Source organism: Aplysia californica, unplaced genomic scaffold (assembly GCF_000002075.1).
Source record: "Aplysia californica isolate F4 #8 unplaced genomic scaffold, AplCal3.0 scaffold00023, whole genome shotgun sequence".
NCBI classification, from domain to species: domain Eukaryota; kingdom Metazoa; phylum Mollusca; class Gastropoda; order Aplysiida; family Aplysiidae; genus Aplysia; species Aplysia californica.
The window spans coordinates 2,456,518-2,480,224 of record NW_004797293.1 but is presented as its reverse complement, the minus strand read 5'-3'; the positions used below and the strand labels follow the sequence as shown (position 1 = coordinate 2,480,224).

Here is a 23,707-nt window from a genome sequence, read left to right as displayed (position 1 = left end):
TTTGTGCTATAACGTAATTTTTTCTTGGCTTTTATCAATTTGATCATCCACATCGATAGAAAGTATTCCGAAATGAGGTAAAACAGGTCTTGTTTCAAACTGGGTGAGAATAGCCTATGGTCGCAAGTCTCACCCGGGGTGAGAGGTAGATCGTTTTTTCTATTCTCACCCCGGATGAGAATAGCCACTTCCTTGTAGAATTCTGTGCCGTGAACAAACGTTCCATTACTACTGTTAGCCTACTAAAAACGTACAATTTTGTCTGTGGGCAGTGGAGAGAGAGAGAGAAAGAGAGAGAGAGAGAGGAGTAGCGCGAGAACTTCTGGGCAAAACAAAATGGCGACCCGCGTAGTTCTGCTCAATTCGAAAAGTTAAATAGCTGTAGCATCTCTTGTAGACGACCAAATTAATTTACTTTTGTGTTTTAACATCATTTTTTAACTTTGTTTTGGTCAATTTGATCGTCCACACCGATAGACATTATTCAGAAAGAGATAGAAAGAGAGAAGAGGGTCCAGGGAGGAGTAGATCTTGCGAGAACTTCCGGGCAAAACAAAATGGCGACCCCCGTAGTTCGGCTCGATTCGAAAAGTGAAATAGCCATTGCATCTTTGTAGTCGATTAAATTAGCTTACTTTTGTGCTATAACGTAATCTTTTCTTTGCCTTTATCCATTTGATCATCCACATCGATAGAATGTATTCTGAAATTACGAAAAACAGGTCTTGTTTCACACAGGGTGAGAATAGCCTACGGTGGCAAGTCTCACCCGGGGTGAGAGGTCGATCGTATTTCTATTCTCACCCCGGATGAGAATAGCCACTTCCGTGGTCAAACTGCAGTGTAGATCTAAACAATATAGAGTCTAGACTGCCGATCACATGATATTGGCTATTTTCACCCGGTGTGCGTTCACTGTGATAGCCTAGCCCTATGCCAACCAGTGTAGCGTTCACCGTGAACCACAGAATTGTACACTGTGATAACAAGTGTAGAATTCTGTGCCATGAACAAACGTGTAGCAATGACAATGAAAAATTAAATTTTCATCCAAATTGCTTAACCCTTAAGATTCTGGTCCCAGATAAATGTTTGCCCGATAAGCGCAATCCCGCGCGGCGCTCCACAGCTGGTCCCTGATCAGTCGTCGTCCCGCGCGGGCAACGCATTTCATTTAGGGCGGGGTCTGCATCTGTGTGCTAAAATGTGTATGGGTCAGTCTGCTTGTGCCTGTGTGTCCATCTGGAACTTACTGCATTGTTTTGCAACGCGAGGCATTGGTAGAGATAACAGAGCGTCGGTTGAGATGTTAATCCAATGAAATATGAGCATTTTGACCCAGTTAGATACTTGAGGGACTCGAAAGGAATTCAGGAAATAGGACTTTCATCTTTCAATGCAAACACCTTTCCTCACTTTTCAAACGATCTAATTCTTACACCAAACGTTTCCTGATGTAAATAATCATATTTGGTGGTTTTTGAACCATTGTCCTACCAGAGGGAGAAATTTGAGAGCAACTGAATAAAAAAAATATTAGGAAATTATCCCATTTTTTTCCTCTTTCGAACGATAGCTGATAAGCAGCTGTTTGCAAGTTCATTCATAATAGGTGTGAAATCTGGAAAACTCTGGAAAAGTTATTCGATTTGGTGTAACTTCCAATTTCAGCGTCTCTGATCAACCGACGAGGAGATAATGGGATTATTCGTGTGTTCGTAACATTTATTCATTGATTGTATCAGTTTGCTGTAAAAGATGAGGTGTTCCCCTGACCTGCCGCGGCACGCTCGCGTGACCGGTGTCTGACCCCGGCGCCCAGCGGCACAAGCTCGCGGGCGACGTAAGTGGGTCATCGATCGATAAGAGCCATCCCTCTTCCGGTTAACCCCGCAGGACTAGAGTTAAAAATGGACTTAAATGAAAATAGAGTAAATTCTTAGAACTATGGTTTTTAAATTTTAAAAATCCATTGATAAATAGCCCTAAAAAAGTTATTGGATTTTTTGTTTGCAAAATGTTGGAGGACCTTCAGGAAAAAATTTATCGCCAAAATGTGGGACATGTTTTGATGTAAAAGAATCTAGAGGAAAATTGTTCATAAGTCAGTAATGAAATGGAGATATGAATGAAACTTGGTATCTTCATGTGATTTTTAGTGCAGAATCTACAATCTAGATCTAGTTCTGCTATCACTTTATCGATGCCTTTATTACTTTGGATCTTAACCCTCGTAGCGCTTCAGGCGACAAAATTCGCCTCCCCTCTCTCACTCCGCTGAGCGCGCGAGGCGACAATAATCGCCAACGGGCGGGCCAGCTCCCAAGCGCGCGAGGCGACTATTGTCGATTTAGGGGAACACCTTATTTTTGGAGCAAATAGCGTCACCTTTAGATGCTATTATTAGTTCTGTAATGGAAAATTTTACTCTAGAATGGTTCAACCAATCAAAATCAAGGAAAAAATAACCCAGGGGTCAACGCACTGCGTGCCTTCGTGGGTTCTGTTAGGGATAGACTCTTTATAATGTTTATTTAGGTCAATTGCCCAGTAGCGCTGAACAGTGAATGATTGGTTTGATTAACAGCTTTCCCTTTATTATTTTGAAAACCATACCTCTGGAAAGTGAAGTCTTTTCTGAATTTATAAATTGTCTAGGGTTTTGGTGAATGTATGCGTGCATACTGTCAAGATACAAAATGAAACAATATCATTCCCCGCGTGGGCCTCAAACAACCCGGCCAGCGCTCCGGGGCAGGTCACAAATGGTCAAGGCTAAGCGAGCCCGGCACGGAGTACGCTCAGCGCTTCCGGTAAGCGCTACGAGGGTTAAAGACTGATATTTGCGTGAAATTTGTTGAATTGCGTGACATCGTTTTTACGGCGACGCGATCACCCCTTCTAAAACTCAGTTAAAGCGCTATCGGGAAAACCCTTGATGTAGTCATCGGTGACCTATTTGGTTATAGGCAGCCAATCACATGCCGCCTAGCGATCACGCGCCTCTTGCATGCCGGCACCTCGCGTTTGGAATGCGTGATCTAGTTTCCAGCTCTAGTGTTTTATCAATGGATGGGTGGTAATTTTAAGTTGGTACGTAAAATCTACTAAATGCAGAGATCTCTGAAACTTTACAGCAATAAAGAAAGGGAGTGTATACAGACCCGGTAACCAGGAACAAAGTCACGAAGTATACAGACCCGGTAAGGGAACTCTTTTGTGATTTCGGAAAGTTTCAGCGCCCTCTTGGCTCAGGGTAGACCTAGGTTCTTCTAGATCTATGGCCTTGGTCTAGATCTAGACAGACAGACATAAATCATTGATCTAGTTTAGAGGCTAGCCTAGATCTAGATTTAAAAAGATTGCAGATGTCTTTTCGATGAACATTCGTTTTTCCTCCGTTTTGGACTTGGGGGAATCACAATTTGAAGAAAAGAACAATGTCATAATTACAATCGAGCTGTCATTTGTTTTTTTTGTCAATTTGATCGTCCGCACGGATAGACAGTATTCAGAAATATAGACAGAGAGAGAGAGGAGGAGTAGATATTGCCAGAACTTCCGGGCAAAACAAAATGGCGACCTGTGTATTCGACTTGATTCGAAAAGTGAAATAGCATAGTAACTTTGTAGATGATTGAATTAGCTTACTTTTGTGCTATAACCTCATTTTTTTCTTTGCTTTTGTCAATTTGATCATCCATATACTGATAGACAGTATTCTGAAATGAGGAAAAACAGGTCTTACTGGGTGAGAATAGCCAACGCTGGCAAGCAAGTCTCACCCGGGGTGAGAAGTCGATCATATTTTTATTTTCACCCCGAGTAAGGATAGCCACTTCCTTATTAAAATCTAGAGATGTAGATCTAGATCTAGTTCAGATTAAATTAGTAGGCCTAGGGTACCTCTAGGTAGGGGCCACTTCGACGGCCTCAACCTAGACTTGGCTTTTGAGAATCATTTGACCCTTGCGCCGTGGAATTGTCAAAGCCCATTTTTATTCGTTGCACATTTGATTCTATCTAAAAATAAAATTTGGGCTTCCTAGGCTTCCACTTGTTTCTTTTTTAAGTCAGAAAACACCCGTCTCACCCATCATTTACTTTTGGCCGCCTCCGGGTGAGAATAGCGCAGGCGAGCCTTTTTAAGTGTACTATTCTCGCCTTCTCTGTGATAGTAGGTAGCGTAAACACGGCTTTCCTGTAGTATATTTTTGGCCTTTGGAGTTTAAATAGAAAGCTTTTAAAAATACTGTCAAAATTTTGAAAAATCATTTTTTCACAAAATATGTAACATTATACCAGCTCAATAAAGGTATGATTGAAAGATCAGTTTATTTTCCATTAGAATAAAGTAATTAGTTGGGAATTATTTGCCATCAATACTTCCGCGAGACTCGGAAAGAAAGCATGCGACCCCCCACTCGGGGTACACTACAGTATAGAGCCGACTCGCTCGCCGGGTCAGCGCTCGGTGTTTTTGTGGAAATAACGACAGATCATCGTGTTTGAGGTGATAAAATACTAATTTGTAATGATCTCACAGTCTTGAAAAAAATTAGGCTCCATATATTTGTTATAGTTATTGTACTCTGTTAATTAATGTAGAGATGTTTAGTGCTCTTGGTACTCTTTTATTGTCTGTCCAACATGGGGTTGCAGCCAGTGACTGACTTTAACAAATTTGATCAAATTTTAGACTACTACCATTTTCTTACAAATTGACTGAGAGGTTAAAGAATGGCACCAAAATGCTCAGTGGATATAATACCTTTCAAATGGGACAAATACATTTGGCATACGGCTACTTTGAAAATTTAGTTTCTGGTTCCTAGTGATTACTGTGATAGGCCAACCAGTGTAGTGTTCCCGTGAATAAATGTTCCAGCGCTCTTGTGTTGAAAGCTTGCAATTTTGTTTGCAGGCAGTGAGGAAGAAATAGAGGGGGGGGGGAGAAAGGAGCAGCGCGAGAACTTCCGGGCAAAACGAAATGGCGATCATCCTCACAGAGACAGTATTCAGAAGGAGAGAGAGAGAGAGGGGAGGAGTAGATCTTGCGAGAACTTCTGGGCAAAACAAAACGGCGACCCACATAGTTCGGTTTGATTCAAAAAGTGAAATAGCCATAGCATCTTTTGTAGACGACCAAATTAGCTTATATGTGCTATAACATGTTTTTTTCTTTTGCTTTTAAATTGTCAATTTGATCATCCACACCTATCAGTGCTTCCACTCTTCCGTATTTTTACGGAATCCATACTTCCTGCCAGTTCCGTACTTGTTCCTCCATCATTATCAACTCCCTCAGTAAAAAAGCTGCGACAGCATAGGACTATGTAGCCTATCTACTGAAATTCTGTAGCAAAAGATCTGTACTCGCCTTCGTATCGTCTTGTAAGCTTTAGATATATTTACGGTAATTCTCTCAGCAATAAGGTAATGTGTTATAGAAACCTGCCAAATTGTGCATTTCCTGCAATCAGCCATTATTCGGCTATGTCCCATGCGTTCATTGCGGGTTGGTTGGCAGTACATTTTTACCTGCAGATTGATCAAAATCTGGTGAACTTTTTGTGCCAATTTCCTCCTTTCTATCATTCACTCATTCCGCCTGTTTGTCTTTGGACTGTTGCTGCAGCTTGGAAAATATGCGAGTTGATCAAGTATATTATATATATATTGACTTGTGGTCTAAGACAGAAAATTACTATCAGAAAGAAACTTGTTTGCAAATTTATTGTCTGTCTAGATCTAGATAAATTATCAATGCGAAGATTATACGGCACGCGAACGCGATAAGGGCCGCCATGAAATAAATTGCTAAAACTACTATAATAAAAAATAATTGGAAGTGGTGTTCCGAGGCTGTGACCTGCAACATTTAGAAGTGAAAGTTGTGGAAAATTAGGGTATACGCTGGGTAAATGTATTGTGAAGGTGCATATCTATTTCTATTCATTATAAATTATTCTCAGGTTTGCCTTCTATCAATTGTGCAATGATAAATGAATTGAATTATAGTAGCAATGGAAGGGGAACCTGCTTTTAAACATTGCCTGCAATGTAAAGGTATCATGTAGGTGAAAAAAATCAAACAAGACAAAATGTTGGTGAACAAATAAATGTTATGGGTTGTAGGCAATCTCTTCAAACAGGTTCCCAAATGCCATTTTGAACCCTCTAAAAGCACTAAATTTCAATTTCTTCGGGGGCTTTCCCCCCCCCCCCCCAAACCCCCACCGGGACTCTGTCCCTGGACCCAGGCCCCCAGATCCCCGGCTGAATTTTCCTTATTTTTCAGCTAAGCTGGTGGAAGCGCTGACCGATAGACAGTATTCTTAAATTTGGAAAAACAGGTCTTATTTCACACTGGGTGAGAATAGGCAACGCTGGCAAGTTTCACCCGGGGTGAAAGGTCGATCGTATTTGTATTCTTACCCGGGGTGAAGATATTAGCCACTTCCTTTGCTTTCATATACACACTTAACTTGCTTTCTTGCTTCAAAATATTTATCAGTTATTTGACCAAACTTTGGTATCCTTAGGTTCATTTAAATCCAACTAGAATTGGAAATGTTAATTATATATAAATTTACATGATTTATTTTTAAAAAAATGATTGAGTGAGATTTTGGTGGCAACTTCGAAAGGGGGGTGGGCCAATTTCAACCAATTGCTTCATAAGCAGAATTACCTTCAACAAACTATCACATTTCATTAACTCATTCGCTACGTATTATTTTCGGCTTGTGGACGAATTTTTTTTCGGGAGGGCGAATGAGATGATGACTAGTGGGCAGTTAAAATGTCTTTGGGGCCACAAATTCAAATAAATATCAACATATTATATACCAATATTTTCAGTATGGTTTGTAGAATACATCTGTAATGTTTATATATGTATTTTTCGACTTTGGTTCATGTAAGAGACGATTATGCAACACAATTTTGATTGGATGCGGATAAAATTTGAAAATTTTAAAAAATAATCTTTGGTGAAACTCAGAAAATATGTTTGCACCTAGTCAATTAATGATACATCAAAATAACCATAAATGAATATAGAACTGGAAAATATTGAAAAGTTTGCAGTTATTTACCTACATTCCATAATATTTGTACATTTTGAAGATAACATCCGATATTGAAAAAAAATTAAAAAATTATAATCTTGAGAAACGATCGCAAACAGAAAAATCCCCACTTGTATGGAATTATTCAGAATTGCATTTGGAATAAACCTATACATGTCTTGAGTTGCACTTTTTGTGTAATTTCATCAAAAAGTAGTGATTTTGGGGTGAAAAAAAATATTTTGACAATTTAGATCTAGACCTAGATCAAGATCTAACACTCAAAAATGTTGATTTCTCAATAACAGTGCATTGGCAATATGAGTCCAATCCAATCATATCAATATTATAAAAAAGAGTCCTACATTTCTTTAGGGGGCAAAATAATGATAGATTTTGTTGTGGATAATTACTAAGACTGGTGTCCGTGCTATAATTTTGGCATCGCGATAAAACAAAGTCGAATAAACTACGAAATCGCGTTTCAAAACTGAATCTAAATTTCCGATTTTCAGTGGAAATGCTTGACCCACAAGTCAACATTATATTATGACCTTTATTTTAACATGGATATGTGGGTTGGACTAGAATCTAAGCTAAAATTGAAGATCGGTTCTCGAGCCGCCGGGGGCGGCTTAGCGTGCTGATGGCACTTTAGCCGGGGCGCGGCGTAGCGAATGAGTTGGGGCACGGCGTAGCGAATGAGTTAATCTTAATTGTTTGTTTTTATCATTTTCATCATCGAAATTCCTTGACCGCTCAGATACAAACTAGCTGAAATTTCGACTTAGACGAGATCTAGACTGCTCAACTATCGCATTTTCAGAGCTAAGTGTGTGTGTGTGAGTGTGCGAGACAGAGAGAGAGAGAGAGAGAGAGAGAGAAAGTTTGTGTGCGTGTGTGCACGTATTAGGCCTTTGATGTGAGTGCGTGTCTTCGTTTGGGAGAGGGGGGGGGGGGAAGAGAAGGGGGAGGAGAGAGATAGACCGAGAATTCAGTACTCTAGAGGAGTTGAGAGAGAGGGGGGGGGGGGGGGGGGGGGCCCCAATAAGAACCCAGTACTGTTGAAGATATCCGCCCCCTGTTGAAGTTGCCCACAGCCCCTGTGAGTCAGTATTCTTAAACTCTTTCAGTCTGTATGTGGAAGTTACCCCATGCGAGGGGTCAAATTTGCACCACCCCCTGTTGAAGTTGCCCCAAGCAAGGGTATGCCACAAAATCGTCATTGGTTGAAAATTCGAAATGCAAATAGAGTAAAGAACATGTTAATTGAAAAGTAGAATGGCTGCTTGACACAACGATACCAAGATAGTCTGTGTTCTTTCACAAAGGCTTTCATAAAGCAGTATCGGTTACTTTTGCCCACTACTCAACTACTCAAACCTGTCGAAATTGCCCCACCCTTCCCTAGATCTAAATCTAGATTCTAGGTTCTAGATCTAGTTCTATAGATCTACATCTAGGTCTATATTTCATTATTTGACCACTAAACTAAAAGAAAACTTCACAAATCATTTTCAAGTAGGCCCTAGATCTAAAATCTAGATCTAGATTTCGAACCTGATCGCAATACATCAAATTTTGACGAAAATAGAGGAATTGGGGGTGGGTGGGTGGGGGGGGGGGGGGTGTGTAGAATCTATATTCGGACACGTGTGTGCTTCTACTCTAGCATGAATGCGAGTACCGTACATTGTGAGTCTTTTTCTTTTTGAGAATGACATGCTTCTCTTTCTTTTTGGACCAATTCAATGCATCTTTGCAGTTTGCATAAAATTGCTGTGATCGGGAAATGTGCAATCAGTGTTGGAGGGTGCTGAAAACTAATCTTTACCGGAAATGACTCAAGGGGGGCCAGTGCTGAGGCTCCACAGGGTTGTGTACTTGTCAGAATAGTCACACCGGTTACAGGGAGGAATGCCGCCCTGAAACCCCCCACGGTTGGTTCGATGGGCAGTAATTACTACAGAAGGGAATTTTAAGCTTAGAAGTCAACTTTTAGTTAGGTTAGTTTGAATGGTAAAACTATGATATAATATTGTCATCATGTACTTAGAAGTCAACTTTTAGTTAGGTCAGTTTGATTGGTAAAACTATGATATAATATTGTCATCATGTAGGCTGAATTTTTGTGTTAAAAATGTTTTTATTGATCGTCAATGGTGAAGTTGTGTGTCTCAAGGTCAGCCGGTCATTGTGCATCTTCTCTCAAAAAATGCATTTTCATGACGCACAAGGTATGTCAAAACGCAATGAAGGGGTTATGCCTAGTTTAGAGTATCAATTTTATATTTATAAATTTTTAATTGCCAGTGTGAATTTAGTCAAGGGTTGGGGCAAATTGTTCACGATCCTATCATGTAGGTCTATAATATTTATATAGGCTTTTTTTCAGCCAAGATTTTAAAAAAGTTGGTTGATTTTTAAAAATACTTTAGTCTGCTTTGCTAAGCATCTGTTCCGTCCTGCTACTGGACACAGAACTGGTTTTCTATCTTCTTGTCTTCTATCATCTTCTTGTCGCCTGTCTTTTACTTTTGACCTAGAGACAGATGTGTGAAAGAGCTTATTGAGGTTTCTGGTGGCTTTTCACACTGACATACTGTCAGAAAGGAAAGAGGAGAAATTAGACCTGTCAGCATTTTGAATTCTTTTGGTCGGAACTGAGTTTTGAAGAAACTGCCTCTGCCTCATTGCTCTAAAATTGTTTTTCGTTCTTGATACAAAATAAGATTCTTTCCTTACTGACTTTCCTTGTAGATTGCGGGACCAGCCAGTCATTTTGCACTGTCACTAATTCATTGATTCTGTCTGAAAAACTTATTTTTCTGATTTCAGACTCCAAGAGTGATCACACGAGCTTGACATCATGACTCTACAGTGGACATTTGTTGCCACAGTGCTATATGTTGAAATCTTCCTTGTCAGTGTGCTGCTGTTGCCCTTCATCTCTCCGAAAACGTATGTCGAAAATATTCCTTTGTATTGTGTTGTAAGAGATGGTTACATTTTGAAACCAAGGGATTGATGAACTGATTTATCCTGGGTAAAAGTTAATTGTTAATAATGTTTAAGAATATGATTAATTATTAATAGGAGGTCTCTATTATTGTGTTGATACTTTACTTTTACTTTTTCATCCTCTGTTTCCGTTAAGCGTCGAGGGGAGATTCAGTTTTCTATGGTGTTGATAAATTCTTAAATGTCATGTTGCTACAGCAGAACTTGCTTTCTTTCTGCTTGTGTCAAAATTAGCGATTTTATTACTTGGAAGAGCTGTGTCATTACTTTGTGCAAAAGGAGTCCTGAAGTATTTTCTTTTGTTGATAACCAGAAGTGTTCACTTGGGGCAAGGTGCATTGAAGAATTTGTAACTATTTTGTTAAAGGTCAGTGATGAGAGGTAAAAGGTCCGATGGTGACTGGTGCTCTTTCTGCATCTGTACGTGTGTGTGTGTGTCATTATGTCGTGACGGGTTGCTGCAGACACCCATGAGTCCTGGTGTTTGTGGTGCCGATGTTACTGCACATCATCGCTGGCTGCGGGATCTATTGACACGAAGTAGTCCAGACATTTTCTCCGGGTCTTGTTCTCCCAATGCTCCCAGCCATACATTTTTTTGTGTTTTGTTATGTTTTTTGTTTTTCTTATACGCTGGTGTGTTTTTGTTGTCCATGTTGAGTGCAGTTGTGGATTACCAGTGCCAGTCATCACATGACATCAAGTGCAATCTGAGACCTGATATTATTATCTTGCACCTGCTGCAGTGAGTCAGTCGCTAGGACATGTTTAGACATGATAATTTCTTAGATATTGCAAGAAGATTGGACAAATTCTTAAATACTCATTTTATTTAAAATTAGATAGTCTATTTTTATGGTCTCTGATTTTACCTGAAAATATTGTTAGGTTGAAAGGTATGTAGCTGTCATGACAAAATAAGGCTTTACAATAAGTTACTGAAAATTAAAACATGTAGAGACATGTCCTGTTATTGCTTGTTATTCAAAAGTCTGAGCATCTGTTGTTGTTGTTTTTAAGACCTTCTGATTTACTGCAGATTTTGAAGTGCATCAGTTTGAATTTTTGTTTTGTTTCTGCAGATGGCAAAAGGTCTTCCGGTCAAGACTAGCCTCAATGTTTGCAGTATATTCTAAAATATACTTCTACATTTTCATAGCCATTCTTCTCCTTCTGTTTGCAGGTAAGATTTTTCCCATTGTCAAGTTTTCAATATGTGTTATAGTGAGAGTAGAAACTAAACATCCAGGAAAACAGACTTGTTAACTTTGAGCAGCTCAGGCTAACAAAGCCTCAGTACATGGTGTATTTGATATAGATCTATATGTTGTTGTTCTCAAAAGGTAGTGCTGTTATTTTTTACTGAACAAATCTTTACGAACTTCCACCAGGGAAGTTAGAATTACTGTTTACTCAGTTTTGGACTTGTAGTTATTTGTTTTTCCTTGTAATTTATTTTAGCATTTCCTACTCGTGCATCTTTCAAAACAATTTTTTTTCTTACAACTCTGTCAAAACCCTTTCTCTCCTCTTTGTCCTGGTCCTTTGTCTGTCAATCTTTATTTTTATTGCTCTTTCTCTTTTGTTTTATTGCCCTTTCTTCGTTGCAGACCATTGCCATGAGTGCTCACGCATGTAGGGCTTAATTAGTGTTCTCTGTGCCTTGTATCTATCCTGCACACAGAATCTATTCGTGAAGTAAAGAAATACTCCGATCCTTTGGAGGTAGCAGACGTGAAACATGGCCAGGCTGCGGAAACGTTCCATCACATGAAACTATTCCGGGCCCAGAGAAATTTGTACATCTCAGGCATGGCCCTGTTTCTCTGGTTGTAAGTAGAAGCAGCTGGCTGGCCCACAGTTTTAAAAAATGTTCGATCTCTTTTAACAATTAACCCATTCTGTGCCTCCTCTGAGACTGTATAAGCGCTTTGTTAATGTTGTGAAGTGGGTCTGGCGACGAAAGGGTTAACTGTGTTAAAAGATTGACAATTTTGATGGTGCGGGCCTGCCGGCTGTGGCATATAGTTCCCTAGCGCATGCAGCCTCTTGTGTAATCTCTCTTTTCCTCCCTCTTCTTTTCCTCCCTCTCCCGGGCCCCAGAGTCTGTGCGGGAGACCCTGAAATACTCTGAGCCTATGGATAGCGAGGAGTTGAGGCGTTACCCAGAGGCCGAGACTGTTTTCCACATGAAGTTGTTTCGTGCTCAGCGCAACATGTACATTGCCGGATTTGCTTTGTTTCTTTGGTTGTAAGTTACTTTCGTGCTTCCTCATTTCAGTCAGAGCTCACAAAGAAAATAGGTCAACTGAAACTTGTCAAATCTTGGGACCTTATTAGAGGTATTATTTGTCTCTTATTAATAATCTGCATTATGGTGTGAGTTTGAAACACCCTCACTTGTATTTATGCATTAACTCCGTTGAGTTTTAAAAAAATTTGCTTCTATGCAGATCTTGTATCTTTGTGTGCTCCGCCAGTTGTTTTTTTTTCTTTAATCTTTAAAAGTCACCTTTCTGTGTGTAATTAAAGTAGTTATTTTTTGTTTCTTTTGTTAAGAAGCCAGTTGGGGTACAGTCGAACCTGCCCTGACGGCCACCTCTATAAGACGGCCACCTGTACAAACGGACATTTTCCATTTCCCCACTTGCGTTTTTTCTATATAATTTAACTGTGTAAAACGGCCACCTGTCCAACGTGGCCACGGCCACCTTATTTTAACACACGACCCCTATCACACTAAGCAATAACACCTGTCTTAGACGGCCACCTTCGTGACTCCATTACGCTTTGTCAATGTCATAATTCCTGCATTGGTCCCTGGCGTTGTGGGCCAGCCGTCATAATCTAGGGTAGTCCCTCCAACCGATCATTTTGCGTAGGCCCCTCCCGCTGTTGACCAATAGGTAACAAAATTAATTTTCAGCTGCAGGTGAGGGAAGCGTGTGATCCCTCATAACCCATAAGCCCCGCCCAGAACTCATGCACAAATCGTAAGTGAGATGAGTGGTCACTGTTTACCCAGTCTGTAACAAAGTAACAATGGTTGTCAGCATGAACTTGTGACAGAAGTGTCGCTCATTCTCAAGTGGTGTTTGTTTTACCATAGCACTCGGGCCTCCTTGTCTGAAACATTTCGTTTTATTGTCACCCTTGCACAAAAGCAGCAACAAAAGAAAAAAAAAACCCCAGCGAAAACAACAACAACAAAAATAACAACAAAAACCATGCGACTACCTTCTGTTGAGACCTCAGAAAGGAATGGTTTGTTTTCTTCATCTTCATCAGTCCTGCCTAAGACGGCCACCTGTCTTATACGGCCACTTTTCTCCTTGACAATGGGTGGCCGTTTTACACAGGTTCGACTGTATATAGATATTGTTGTTGGTGTTTGAAAATAGATCCACTTCCCAATGCAGTTTTTCGGGAAATAGGCTAATGTCATTTTTAGTGGACCCATTACAGATTTGTACAATTTTTTCAATTGTCATAGCCCATGAAATGATTGATGGTACTACTACTGCTTTGAGCTCATGTTTTGATATAATATAAAGACTTAAACAAAATAATTATATCGAAGTTAACTTTGCAAGAATACCCCAAGGCCCTAATCCCCTCGCCCTTAAAAAAGTTTTTTTCCGTGCATCACGTAAGGGCCCTGTATATTGTGGGAAGTTTTTTCTTTCTCTTTTAGTCACTTGCTCCCGTTAGTTATGGCAACATATGCAGGTTTTTTTGTGATGTCTGACCCTCGTCATCACACCCCCCCCCACCCCGTCGGCGATACTGAACTTGAGAACGGCTTTGCCTATACTAGCAGTTCACAACTGGTGTAATCATTTGTTAAGTGTAATAAAGAGAGTTTGTCCGAAGTTTTTTATCAATTTACTTAAATCAGCCCACTATGTGAAAACCCCTCAGAGACCGTAGAACATCATCTGTTCTTCTGTAGAAAACTAACTGATTTAAGGGGATGTTTTCTTCCCAAGCTACCCCACACATCTAATTGCCTCTACTCCTCAAGACAACAATTAAAACAGACATGCAGCTATTACCGAATGGCATCATGCAGAAGAGTTAACACTCAGATGCTACTGGATCGCTAACAACAACAACAACAACAACTTAAATTAGTAAAGAAATTGAAAAAGCTATTCTGGTGGCTGTTTGCGGCGTTCTTGTGTTTGTTAGTTTCTGTCAGTCAACAACAGATTGCAGACTCCAAGAGCAATTCTAATTGGTGTAATGTTGAATCTAATTTCACAAGATTTTTTATGTAGGCCTGGATGACTTCCTTTTTTGAATTTTTTTTTTCAAATTGTCAAGTATTATGTATGTGTATTGTAATCCATGGACAGTATGTTCGTAAATAAAGATTTTTCATTGGTGAGTGGAAATTTCTAAGAAAAGGCTTTCGAAAGTGGAAAGGGGAAATATTGCAATGTTTTTCTCCTAGTGACCAGTTTTCTTATCAGGAACTTGTTAGTTTATGTTGTTTCTTTGTTGTGATTTCCGTTTTCTTGGAAAAGAAGAAGCATCATTGTTTTCAATCATGTCGTCCTGAAAGCCTTATTGTACTGTGCAGTTCAGAAGCTGTTCGTTATTAATGAATTGAATGGAGGCTGATGAGATTAAGTGTTAACTTTATGAAAGAATGCGGAGTGTTAGGAAAATAAATGAAGTCTTACGATCTTATAAGGGGAGCCTTTAGAAGATGAGCATTCGAAAAGTGATTCATACCAACTTTTAGTAAATGTGTGTGTGCCTGGTGAAAGGTACCAAATGACGCATTTTGAAGAATCAGGGTTTTTTTTTTTCATTTTCATGTTCAGATGTCATTTCTAAACAATATGCTTGTTGAATTTTTAAGATATCTTCAGCAGTTTTTGAGATTTGGGTGATTTTTTTAAGACAGGGTACGGAAACAAAGTTTTGAGAAAAACGGCTTTAAGGTTTCCCCTTTATTTCTGCTTCAATTAGATAGATCTACACTTCAAGACGACCTGACAACATATTATTGGCTACTGACAAACCAACTTTAAAAAGCAGCTAAGATAAAGAACAGCTTCAGAGTGTTTATGTTACGTTTTCAAAACAAATTCACTACCACCTTGAGCAAGAATTTTCAAGAAATTAAATCTAGGTTTGCGCAGGGCAGAAAAAGGCAATACAAGTTTTTGTTCTCCAGAAAAATGAAAGGGTGTGGATGGGCAAAGCTTCACTTTGTTTACATGTTCTAGATATTCGTGCCCACTACCCGCCTTTAGAGAAGAGAGAGAAGGATGTAAATTTGGGTGTGCATTGTGATTGGATCGACTTTATGAATGGACAAGAGAAATCATCCGCAGTGTTTACTCGAAAGCCAATTTTCTCAGGCATTTTTTGGGATTAATTGATTATGCAATATACTTCATTTTAAAATACATCTTTAAAAATGTATTTTAAAGTGAAAGAAACTCAAATCCTTATTAATGGCTAAAGAATCTATTTTTAATGGAACTTAATTTTGGTCAAAAACTCTATTTTTGACCTTTGAAGCCTGATATCTCGGTTCGAAGATATGCGTCTTTTGGTACCTTTCACCAAGCACGCTCACATATAGCACTAACAATGATATGTACCATTGTATTTAATCAGCACTTAATAACATTATCTTGCTCAGGCTTTGTGACAAATTTGCTGTTGTGTGGAATATTCACTGCACCATGTATAGATAGGTCTGTATGACCTCATGCGTCTGTTGTTTTCCAGTCTAGTCACGCCTGTTGTGTTGTGTTTTCAGTGCTTCCAGTTATTTGATAGAAATCAGCTGTATTTTCATAGTATTTTCCGTAGTCATAGCATCTTTTTATGCTTGCTTATTTTATTGTGTGTCCAAGTGATCTGTCTACTGGGGGTCCAGTTTGAGAAAAAGTAGAGGAGATATCAAAACGTTCTGAGAGTCATGTATTGGTGACTCATGTAAAACAGATGTATAGGGAAAGAGATGACCATTGTCCACATGCTCAAGTGAAGTGAAGGCTGGAGTCCTCAATACAGTGGAGTCTGCGTAAAATGAACATGATTAATCTGAATATGGTGGGAAAATGATACAAAGTAAAATCCCAGATTTATTTTTTCTTTCTATTTGAGCAACCTCTCTGAAATGAAAAATCTGGACAGACTGAAGATAATCCAGCAGTCCGTCTGATTCTGGTTAAGCGGACTCCACTGTATTTTTTGTTTGACTAGTGTCATTTTCCCCCGACATTTTCAAATTCTATCTCTGACACTATTATTTCTATTATGAAGAAGTCTATCAGAAAAGGGCAAGAGGAGTTCTTGCTGTTATTTCCTCCCTCTTTACATGTCGCTGTTTTTTTAATGTGTCCGGCTTCTTCCATGACATGACAATTTCCTCTAACTCTAAAATTCTCATTGTATGTACCGAGGGCAGCATTTATGAATAATATGTTGAAATATGAAATTTGAGTATGGGCAAAGCTGGCCTCCTCGGTTTGAAATTCTTACCTGTTGCTCCGCATCTTGGGTTTTTGTAGGGGGGCTGTTCTCCTTTACAGGAACAGGGAACTGTGTGCAGTGATCATCATGATGCATGAAGACTTGGGGGAGGAGTAGGGGGGGCACTAAAATTTGCTTTTTAGAAACTTTTTTATTGCAATTAAAAGTTACCCAAGAGGAAATGTACTGTACTTCGATATACAATCCGAATTCTAATTTTTGTTATTGGTTATCTGTCTGTCGCCATACTCTTGATGTACTTTCACTTCCAACTGTGGTTGCTGTTACTCACCATCTAAACCTCCATATATGCCAGGCTGTTGTTCACAGTTGTCCATTGTAGGAGAAAAAAAATGAAACCTGTGACATAAAATAGTGGATATTTTTTCTTCTACTTTTTTAGCTCTTTAAACCCTGAGTTTTTCCACCATTTCCCTGAGTTTTTTTTCTAAAGTCACCTAACTAACCCCAAAAGCTTGCCTCCAGCTTCTAAATGGCGGAAACAAAGGTTTAATCATTATTAAAGAACTTGATTCGGGAATAGTTCCGAAAAACAATCAAACGCTAGCACTAATGAAACGAAACTGTCACTAGTATCAGACGCTCCCAGCGTCCGAAGGAGAACAGGGTTATTACCGCGGGAGCGTCCGATGGGGTTTAAAGAGTTTAAAAACTTTTTTTTTCTGTTGATCTACGGTCTGATCATTGGGAAACTCACTCCAGTTTTATTACTATATAGACCGGTATCTGTGATGGAGTAGAAAATGTGCGTTTTTTTTCCACCTGAATGTGGAATTTTAATTATTGAGTATCTTCGTATGTCTTCTTGGATGTTGTGTCCCACTCAGCCACCTGACGGGTAGCCAGCCTGCCTGGTAATGATCTAAATCATGTTGATGAAAGCGTAAAACATTGCTGTTGCTATTACAATATGGGAGTACAGTCAGGACCTCTGCCCAACTGAAATAGGTGCACAGATGTTGAGTTTCAGGGAGGTTAAGTTTAATAGGCATTGAGTTGCTCAAACGTTCAGTTTACACTGACATTGAGCTTACACAGATGTTGTGAACTGTGGAGGTTATAGTTAACATGGATGTTGAGATTACATAGGCATTGAGTTTACATGGATGTGCTCTATGGATGTTGAGTTTTTCTTTCCTCTGTCCTCAGCATCTTGCGTCGCCTGGTGATTCTGATCGCTAACGAGGCCACGCTGATGGCCCAGAGTGAGGCCAGCATCAAGCAGGCCCAGAGCGCCACGGCTGCAGCTCAGCTGCTGATTGAGGAGAAAAGTCTCACCGATGATAACAAGAAGGTCAGGGTTATGGTCGTCATGTTTGAGGCATAAGGGATTGAGTTGTGGGTTTTGTCTTTTTGTTTTAGGTAATACTCTGTTAAAGTTGTAGTTTTCATGCTTTGATTTTTGGTTCTGCTCCTTTGGAACTTTTTGTTGGTGCTTTTTCTTGTGTTTGTTTGTGAGGCAGTTATCTATCCTATTTGTGTTGCAAGCACAAAAAAACTCTTTCTAAAACTATAACCGAATGACTTGCCGCATCAACTTTCTTCTCTGCTTTTCCCCCGAAACTTTCTTTTAACTGACACATTTGTCCGAATTCATTTCCTTGTAATCTTTTTTCTCCCTATAGAATTCAGCGGCGGAGAAGGGAGATGAGAAGGGTGGCAAGTCGGACCAGACGGTGGTGGAGAAAGACCTGGCCCGCACCCAGACAGAGCTGGAGAAGACGAAGGAAGAGCTGTACAAGGCGCAGGTGGACTTTGAGTCGATGAAGAAACAGGCGGAGAGCACCAACAAGGAGTACGACAGACTGCTGCTGGAGCATGAGAAGCTGCAGGTGGGTTGGCGGGCTGGTGGGAATGGGGGGTTAGGATGGTGGTGGGTCATCATGTGAGTTGGATGGTTGGTGGGTTGAGTGGGTTAACAGGATTGGGGTGGTGGGTTAGGGTGGTTGGTGGTGGGTCATCATGTGGGCTGGATTGTTGGTGGGTTGAGTGGGTTAATAGGATGGGGGGGGGTGTGGGGGTGGTGGGTTAGGACGTTTGCTGGTTGGTCCTCCTGTGGGTTGGATGGTTGGTGGGTTGAATAATTGGTGGTATGGGGATGTGGGGCAGGTGGATTAGGGTATCTGTTGGGCCGCATGTGGGTTGAATTGTTGATGGGATAGGGATATGGGGCAGGTGGGTCAGGGCATTGGTTGGTCCTTGTATGAATTAAATGGTTGGTGAGCTGGAGGGGCTGGCGTGGTAATTGATTGGTGGTGAGGGCAGGTTGGGGCATACTTTCCCCCCTTTTCTCTTTGCTTCTTTTCTTGGTGGGGATGGTAACTTGAATACACAACTACCAACTAGGACATGAAAAATGTATTTAATACATTTTTGAAGGTCTGAGCATGGAGGTCAGTTTTCATATATATAGGAAAATACTTATTCTGTTTTCTAGTATTGTTTCACAAAGGTTTGTTGATGCTGAAGAAAAGATATGAATGTTCAAGACCATATTTGTGGATGGTAATGAGAACGAGACACAGTAATCTCAAGCGTCAAAGATTTCCCTGTGGTGTTACTTACTGTGCAGTGTCTAGAACCACCTTCACTCTCTCTGCTTTTAAATGTGAAAAAAACCAAAAGAACTTGTTGTTGATTTTAGAATAAAGAAACTGCCCCTGCAGCCACTCGAAATTAAATGTGAAAACATCGAGCAAGTGTCAGACTATAAGTATCTGGGTGTTACAATAGACAACAAACTCAACTGGTGTGTCCACACTTCTCTCCTACATAAAAAACAGAACAAAAGACTATTTTTTTCTAAGGAAACTAAAGTATTTTAAAGTTGATAAAACATTGATGTCCATGTTCTACCATTCAACCATAGAAAGTATGTTAAATTTTTGCATAACAGCATGGGCCGGGTACACAAGACAACAAGATAAAGAAAAATTAAATCGACTAATACGGAAAGCATGTAAAATTTCAACATCTTCATTCCCCTACTTGGATGAATTGTATACAACAGCTTGCACTAAAAAAAATCAATTCCATCTTTTTAGACAACAAACATCCCTTGTTCCCTCAAATAAAAACATCAGTCAGAAGTAAAAGACCTAGGCTTCTGATCTGTAACAAAGAAAGATACAGAAGGTCATTTTTACCATCATCTATCAAAATGCTTCCATCTTAACCATCTTGTATAAGTATACTTACGACCTTAGAGCATGCATCAAAATAACATTGAGTGTGTATCTAGCTTACGATTATTATTGTTTATATTGCTGCTCATTTATATTATGCATGTGATTGTAAGCCTACGTGTGTGTGCGCATGTGTGCGTGTGTGTATGTATGTGTGTGTGTGTGTACACGTGATGGAACACCAAACCAATGTGCCAGGATCTGGACAATAAAGATGTATCTTATCTTGTCTTATCTGTTTCCCAACAGAACAAGCTTGCTTCAGTGGAGGGGGAAGGAGACAAGAAAGGGAACTAAGCTGAGGAGAGACAGACGTCGGCAATCTCCTGTGATGTCAGAGCAGCCTTCTCATTCTGCCAAGATGATTGTTTAACTCATGTTTGTTTTTGCCTCCTGGGATAAGTTAACTGGGGTGTGTTGGGGGGGAGGGGAGGTAGGACTGATCAAAATGTGCTTTAATTTATTCTAATTAGATGTTGTTTGAATATGTTTTGAGTTTGATGCTTTTTTTGGTCAGACAGACGAAGACTTTTATATCTCTGTGTAATGCTTTCAGCATCTGATATCAATCGCTAAAGCATTCATTGAAAGCTTTTGGTTAGATGCACATCTTTGTAACTGATTTTGGCAAGTACTAACACTTTAAGTGGACGTTTTTGCTCTACTGATGAAGATGCAATTACATTATTGCCGTTATGAAGCTCATTGAAATACTAAAGCAGAGATTTATGAACAAGTTCTGCAGACCTTGTAAAAGCATCGTTTTAAGTCCTTGGGTTTTCTTGTGGCTTTAGAGCCTTTTTCGTCTCACAAGAACAAAATTCCCATTTCACAGAATTTTAAAACACCTTTGCTGGCGCGAGAGTAATGAAGTAAATTTCTTCAAGTGTTTTGCCACAATCAGATTATGTGAATCGCTTTCTAGGCAAATATGATTTTTTGTCTCCGTTCATAGATGTGTTTGCCTGGCTCTGCTGTGATGAAGTCATGGGTGGTCTGAAATGAGAAAAAGCAGCAGTAAATTCACCATTTTTTAAAACAATTTCTGAAGCAGGGTTGTAGATCATCGTATCACAATGTAAAGTAACAGTGAAGTAGGCAACCTTGTAAGCTTTAGAAGATGCTCTCGAAGTGTGGTTTGATTCAGCAGATTTTTCTATTTTCTTAGTTGTTTTTTTTTTATTTCACAAATTATTCCTCAATCTCATCGTGGAATTGTATAGCTGATAGGTCTATTTTCAACTTTCCGTCTCAGCATTTAGAATTTCTTGTAGCTTTGAATGTTTTTATTTAATTTTTGCAGCTAATGAAGTCTAATTAATTATTTTTTATGCACATGATGAGTTTGTCGTTCCAACCTTTTTTGCCACAGTTACATTACAGTGGCTTCTTTTGTATGGAAATATAGTTTGACACTACCGAGTTGTGAATGGTTTTTTCTGTGACTGTGGACACCTCAAAGCAAAGAATGCTTGTGATGCCTACTCTCTCTCTCTTTTTCCACTGATACTCACTCTAAAATTTTTCTACTTTAATTTATTAAGAATTTTGATTTCTTTCCCCTTTTTAAAAAAAAATTGATATCCCTCTCTATTTATCTTTGTTATGTTTTCTGTCTCTGTTTTTTTTTTTACCCCATTGCTCAGAGGTATTATGACCACCGCGTTTACTATGTTGTAGATAATTTTTTTTCCCCGAGTATGTACTGTTTCCCAGGTGGTGATTGTGGTAAACAATGAGAACTGAGGGCTGGATGAATGCTGAGCAAAAGTTTCCTCCTCTGCTTTGGTGGGGTTGTTATACCAGTATGGTTTTGAATATATAATGACCACACTGGTTTATAGTTTGAAAAGATTTTCAAAAGTGCTTAAATTTTCTTTTTTTGTTGGTCTGAAATAATAATTGAGTGCAGGGTTCTGATGGGTTCCTGTGGGGTTTACCATTCCTGTCTATATTTTATTTGCAGAGAAATACTCTCTCCCCCTAGGTCCTGACACTTATCTAGGCTCAAGTTGCAGAGATATGAATAGATGTTGAGTCTGTAGAAATATTGTGTGAATTGACCGACTAATATCAATTCCAGTGAAGATATCCGTCTGTATTAAGGTGTTTGTTTTCAGTTGGTCAATGGTTTTTTCTCTTCTGGCTGTGCTCTGGTGCATGACATTTGTTTTTGTCTTGCCCCTCCTGTAATAGTGTGAGTTTTAAGGAAAAATTTGGTGCAAATTTTTTTGACAAGCGCCTGATTTCACCACGATGCCACTCGTGTAATCTAGCAGTTGTCATTAGTAATATTCAGTGACTGAATTTACAAAATGAATTTTGTGAGTTGCAAATTTTATTGTGCATATTTGCTAACCTTGTTTTGTTTAGAGGTGTAGTGATATGTGTGTTTGAACACTTGAGGGGAATTTTAGCAATGTGTATTTGATGGAGGTACGCTTGAGTGTCTTTGACTACGTTGTCGTTGATTTTTCTCCCTGTATTGGGGTAGTAGAGCCCTACTGTTTCAGAAGCCTTATTTGAGTCTATCTATGTGTTTATATTATATCGCTTCCTAGATTTTCCCAGTTTGGAGTAGCTTTCTTGTGTTGAATAATTATATTTTAAAAAAAATATTAGTTTGACAGTATGCGTAATGGAATGTTATTTTTATGGCAGATTTTTTTTTTTTTTAAACTCTAAAATCGTCAGCAATGATGACAATGTATTGCATATCTCGGGTTACCTAAAGACAGACCATCAGCTGTTTGTCAATGCAGAAAGGACAACAAAATGTGCTCTGGCAATTGCCCAGGCGTCCTCGGCAATGCGATACTGAACTTACTCCTGAATCTGTTTTCTTGACAAACTAAATGATGTTCATGTTCCATATTTTCTGAAGAATCATAAAATACTTCTCAACTATTTGCTTCATGTTGTTTTGTTTTTGTTTTTTGTGTCTAGAATTACAGGAAGTTGTCATTTCTGTGTTGGGTATTGTGTTTTTCTGACTTCTACTTCTATGTGGTTATCTTTGTGCGGACAGGGTATTATAACCAATTGGACTTGACTAAGTTACTGAAGATATGGGTTCGAATTCCGATTGAAAATTTTCTGAACCAAAGTTGTATTGAGTATTTAGGCCCTTCCATTTAATCCTATGAGGTTAACATACTGTACTTTCAGAACGTTGGGGTGATATACATTATGTGGGATCTGACTTAAGATTGAATGAGGGTAGAAACAGCTCATGGGTGGTTTGTAGGTGCTCTGGTGTAGTTCGCTTCTTCTTTCCTATCATTCGTATATCGTCCTTATCTCTCTTTCTTCTATGTGTTTGTTACTCTCTTTTAACACTTCTAATCTTTGGTACTTATATGTGAGACATTGTGGTGAAATTGGGCGCTCGTCAAAATTATAAAATAAAATCGAAGAAATCTGCATTTTTCAGCCAGACAGGAATTTTTTTTCGGAATTTTGTTTTTCTTTGGCTCAGCACCTTGTATGTCCGTTCAAAAACATTCTTATGTGGGGATTTTATGGAAAAAAACGTTCATTAAAGGCAAGAAAAAGGTAAATTTGCAGTTCCCAGGGACTCTTCAGCTGTGGAATTCCCCAAACTTTGGCGGCCATTTTCTCTTCAATTTTACTTCTGAAACCAGGCCGCCCCATCTCCTTCAATGGCAAATATCTTGACTTCTTTTTCAAGATAAATGGTTATTTTTTTCATCATATGCAAGGCAAATGAGCAGTCTTTAAGATGATACCAATAACTCTATTTACCCAAAAACTGACGAGCGCCTGATTCCGGCACGCCGTGACACATATGGCCTTACTTTGCTGCAAGTGCTGAAAAAAATCTTACAAATTGAGCACCTGGTTTCTTTCTTATCCTTAAAAAAACCCCCAATGTGGCCGTCTGCA

At 39.3% G+C, this 23,707-nt stretch overlaps 1 protein-coding gene across 3 annotated transcripts in view; it reads left to right on the top strand.

Moving 5' to 3' along the window:
- The window catches only part of LOC101861486 (B-cell receptor-associated protein 31), a 25,676-nt gene extending 2,966 nt beyond the window's left edge, over positions 1-22,710 (top strand). For 2 of the 3 annotated variants that reach the window (XM_005090909.3, XM_005090911.3), the window contains exons 2-7: positions 9,912-10,034; positions 11,177-11,277; positions 12,198-12,345; positions 17,766-17,910; positions 18,242-18,448; positions 20,051-22,710. In XM_005090909.3, coding sequence (XP_005090966.1) covers positions 9,943-10,034; positions 11,177-11,277; positions 12,198-12,345; positions 17,766-17,910; positions 18,242-18,448; positions 20,051-20,098 — 741 coding nt within the window. In that variant the 5' untranslated portion in view covers positions 9,912-9,942 and the 3' untranslated portion in view covers positions 20,099-22,710. Of the gene's footprint in view, positions 1-9,911; positions 10,035-11,176; positions 11,278-11,778; positions 11,927-12,197; positions 12,346-17,765; positions 17,911-18,241; positions 18,449-20,050 lie in introns of all 3 variants that reach the window. The other variant, XM_005090910.3, reaches the window with a different exon arrangement.
- The last annotated feature ends 997 nt before the right edge of the window (positions 22,711-23,707 follow it).